This window comes from Oncorhynchus masou, chromosome 21 (assembly GCF_036934945.1).
Source record: "Oncorhynchus masou masou isolate Uvic2021 chromosome 21, UVic_Omas_1.1, whole genome shotgun sequence".
Lineage (NCBI taxonomy): Eukaryota > Metazoa > Chordata > Actinopteri > Salmoniformes > Salmonidae > Oncorhynchus > Oncorhynchus masou.
In genome coordinates this window covers 9,768,130-9,772,142 of record NC_088232.1, presented here as the reverse complement: position 1 = coordinate 9,772,142, position 4,013 = coordinate 9,768,130, and the positions used below count along the sequence as shown (strand labels likewise).

At 54.9% G+C, this 4,013-nt stretch overlaps 1 protein-coding gene across 1 annotated transcript; it reads left to right on the top strand.

Moving 5' to 3' along the window:
* Positions 1-519: 519 nt before the first annotated feature.
* On the top strand, positions 520-3,070 carry LOC135508581 (histidine-rich glycoprotein-like). The gene is made up of 5 exons (XM_064928851.1): positions 520-665; positions 754-1,200; positions 1,954-2,408; positions 2,491-2,575; positions 2,818-3,070. Exons 1-5 carry the CDS (start codon positions 520-522, stop codon positions 3,068-3,070), a joined length of 1,386 nt encoding a protein of 461 aa, XP_064784923.1.
* The last annotated feature ends 943 nt before the right edge of the window (positions 3,071-4,013 follow it).

The following is a 4,013-nucleotide window of genomic DNA, read 5'->3' as shown; positions in this document are numbered from 1 at the left end:
CAGAGGCTCCCACAACAACCACAGCGACTCCCACAACAACTACAGCAGCTCGCACAACAACCACAGAGGCTCCAACAACAACCACAACTTCTCCCACTACAACCACAGCGGCTCCCACTACAACCACAGCTGCTCCCACTACAACCACAGCTGCTCCCACTACAACCACAGCGCCTCCCACTACAACCGGAGCATCTCCCACTACAACAGCTCACATAGCAACAACAAAAGCTGGTGTAACATCATCCACTGATGGCCCTACAACAACTGTTCCCACAACAACCACAGCTGCTCCCACTACAAACACAGCGGCTCCCACAACAACCACAGAAGCTCCAACTACAACCACATTGACTCTCACAACAACCACAGAGGCTCTCACAACAACCACAGCGACTCCCACAACAACTACATCGGCTCGCACAACAACCACAGAGGCTCTCACAACAACCACAGTGACACCCACAACATCCACAGCGGCTCCCACTACAACCACAGTGGCTCCCACTACAACCACCGATGATCCCACTACAACCACATTGGCTCCCACAACAACCACAGAGGCTCTCACAACAACCACAGCGACTCCCACAACAAATACAGCGGCTCGCACAACAACCACAGAGGCTCTCACAACAACCACAGCGACACCCACAACAACCACAGTGGCTCCCACTACAACCACAGCGTCTCCCACAACAACCCCAGCTGCTTCCACAACAACCACAGCTGATGTTATAACAATGACATCAGCTCCCACTACGACCACAGCATCTCCCACTACAACCACAGTGGCTACCACTACAACCACAGCTCCTCCCACTACAACCACAGCAGCTCCCACTACAACCACAGCGCCTCCCACTACAACCACAGCGCCTCCCACTACAACCGGAGCATCTCCCACTACAACAGCTCACATAGCAACAACAAAAGCTGGTGTAACATCATCCACTGCTGGCCCAACAACAACGGCTCCCACAACAACCACAGCTGCTCACACTACAACCACAGCGGCTCCCACAACAACCACAGAAGCTCCCACTACAACCACATTGGCTCCCACTACAACCACAGAGGCTTACACAACAACCACAGCGACTCCCACAACAACTACAGTGGCTCGCACAACAACCACAGAGGATCTCACAACAACCACAGCGACACCCACAACAACCACAGTGTCTCCCACTACAACAGGTCCCATATCAACAATAAAAGCTGAGGTAACAACATCCACTGCTGGCCCTACCACAACGGCTCCCACTACAGCCACAGCGGCTCCCACTACAACCACAGCGGTTCCCACAACAACCACAGCGACTCCCACAACAACCACAGCGGCTACCACAACAACCACAGCGGCTACCACAACAACCACAGCGGCTCCCACAACAACCACAGCGGCTCCCATTACAACCACAGCGGCTCCCACTACAACCACAGTGGCTCCCACTACAACCACTGAGGCTCCCACTACAACCACAGCGACTCACACAACAACGACAGTGGCTCCAACTACAACCACAGTGTCTTCCACTACAACAGCTCCCATATCAACAACAAAAGCTGAGGTAACAACATCCACTGCTGGCCCTACCACAATGGCTCCGACTACAACCACAGCGGCTCTCACGACAACCACAGCGGCTCCCACAACAACCACAGCGGCTCCCACTACAACCACAGCTGCTCCGACTACAACCACATTGGCTCCCACAACAACCACAGAGGATCCCAAAACAACCACAGCGACTCCCACAACAACTACAGCGGCTCCCACAACAACCACAGCGGCTCCCACTACAACCACAGCGGCTCCCACTACAACCACAGCAGCTCCAACTACAACCACAGTGTCTCCCACTACAACAGCTCCCATATCAACAACAAAAGCTGAGGTAACACCATCCACTGCTGGCCCTACCACAACGGCTCCCACTACAACCACAGTGGCTCCCACTACAACCACAGCGGCTCCCACAACAACCCCAGCTGCTTCCACAACAACCACAGCTTATGTTATAACAACGACATCAGCTCCCACTACGACCACAGCATCTCCCACTACAACCACAGTGGCTACCACTACAACCACAGCTGCTCCCACTACAACCACAGCGGATCCCACTACAACCACAGCGCCTCCCACTACAACCGGAGCATCTCCCACTACAACAGCTCACATAGCAACAACAAAAGCTGGTGTAACATCATCCACTGTTGGCCCTACAACAACGGCTCCCACAAATACCACAGCTGCTCCCACTACAACCACAGCGGCTCCCACAACAACCACAGAGTCTTTCACAACATCCACAGTGACTCCAACAACAACTACAGCGGCTCCCACAACAACTACAGCGGCTCCCACAACAACCACAGCGGCTCCCATTACAACCACAGCGGCTCCCACTACAACCACAGCGGCCCCCACTACAACCACAGCGGCTCCCACTACAACCACAGCGGCTCCCACTACAACCACAGTGGCTCCCACTACAACCACTGAGGCTCCCACTACAACCACAGCGACTCCCACAACAACCACAGTTGCTCCAACTACAACCACAGTGTCTTCCACTACAACAGCTCCCATATCAACAACAAAAGCTGAGGTAACAACATCCACTGCTGGCCCTACCACAATGGCTCCGACTACAACCACAGCGGCTCCCACTACAACCACAGCGGCTCCCACAACAACCACAGCGACTCCCACTACAACCACAGCGGCTCCGACTACAACCACATTGGCTCCCACAACAACCACAGAGGCTCCCACAACAACCACAGCAACTCCCACAACAACTACAGCGGCTCCCACAACAACCACAGCGGCTCCCACTACAACCACAGCGGCTCCCACTACAACCACAGCGACTCCGACTACAACCACATTGGCTCCCACAACAACCACAGAGGCTCCCACTACAACCACAGCGGCTCCAACTACAACCACAGCGGCTCCCACTACAACCACAGCGACTCCCACAACAACCACAGTGGCTCCAACTACAACCACAGTGTCTTCCACTACAACAGCTCCCATATCAACAACAAAAGCTGAGGTAACAACATCCACTGCTGGCCCTACCACAATGGCTCCGACTACAACCACAGAGGCTCCCACAACAACCACTGAGGTTCCCACAACAACCACAGCGGCTCCCATTACAACCACAGCGGCTCCCACTACAAACACAGCAGCTCCCACTACAACCACAGCGGCTCCCACTACAACCACAGCGGCTCCCACTACAACCACTGAGGCTCCCACTACAACCACAGCGGCTCCCACTACAACCACAGTGTCTCCCACCAGAACCACTGAGGCTCCCACTTCAACCACAGCGGCTCCCACTACAACCACTGAGGCTCCCACTACAACCACAGCGACTCCCACAACAACCACAGTGGCTCCAACTACAACCACAGTGTCTTCCACTACAACAGCTCCCATATCAACAACAAAAGCTGAGGTAACAACATCCACTGCTGGCCCTACCACAATGGCTCCGACTACAACCACAGAGGCTCCCACAACAACCACAGAGTCTCCCACAACAACCACAGCGGCTCCCACAACAACCACAGCGGTTCCCACAACAACCACAGCGGCTCCCATTAAAACTACAGCGGCTCCCACTACAACCACTGCAGCTCCCACTACAACCACAGCGGCTCCCACTACAACCACAGCGGCTCCCACTACAACCACTGAGGCTCCCAATACAACCACAGCGGCTCCCACTACAACCACAGCGTCTCCTACCATAACCACTGAGGCTCCCACTCCAACCACAGCGGCTCCAACTACAACCACAGGTGCTCCCACTACAACCACAGTGGATCCCACTACAACCACAGCGGCTCCCACGACAACCACAGCGGCTCCGACTTCAACCACATTGGCTCCCACAACAACCACAGAGGCTCCCACAACAACCACAGCGACTCCCACAACAACTACAGCGGCTCACACTACAACCACATTGGCTCCCACTACAACC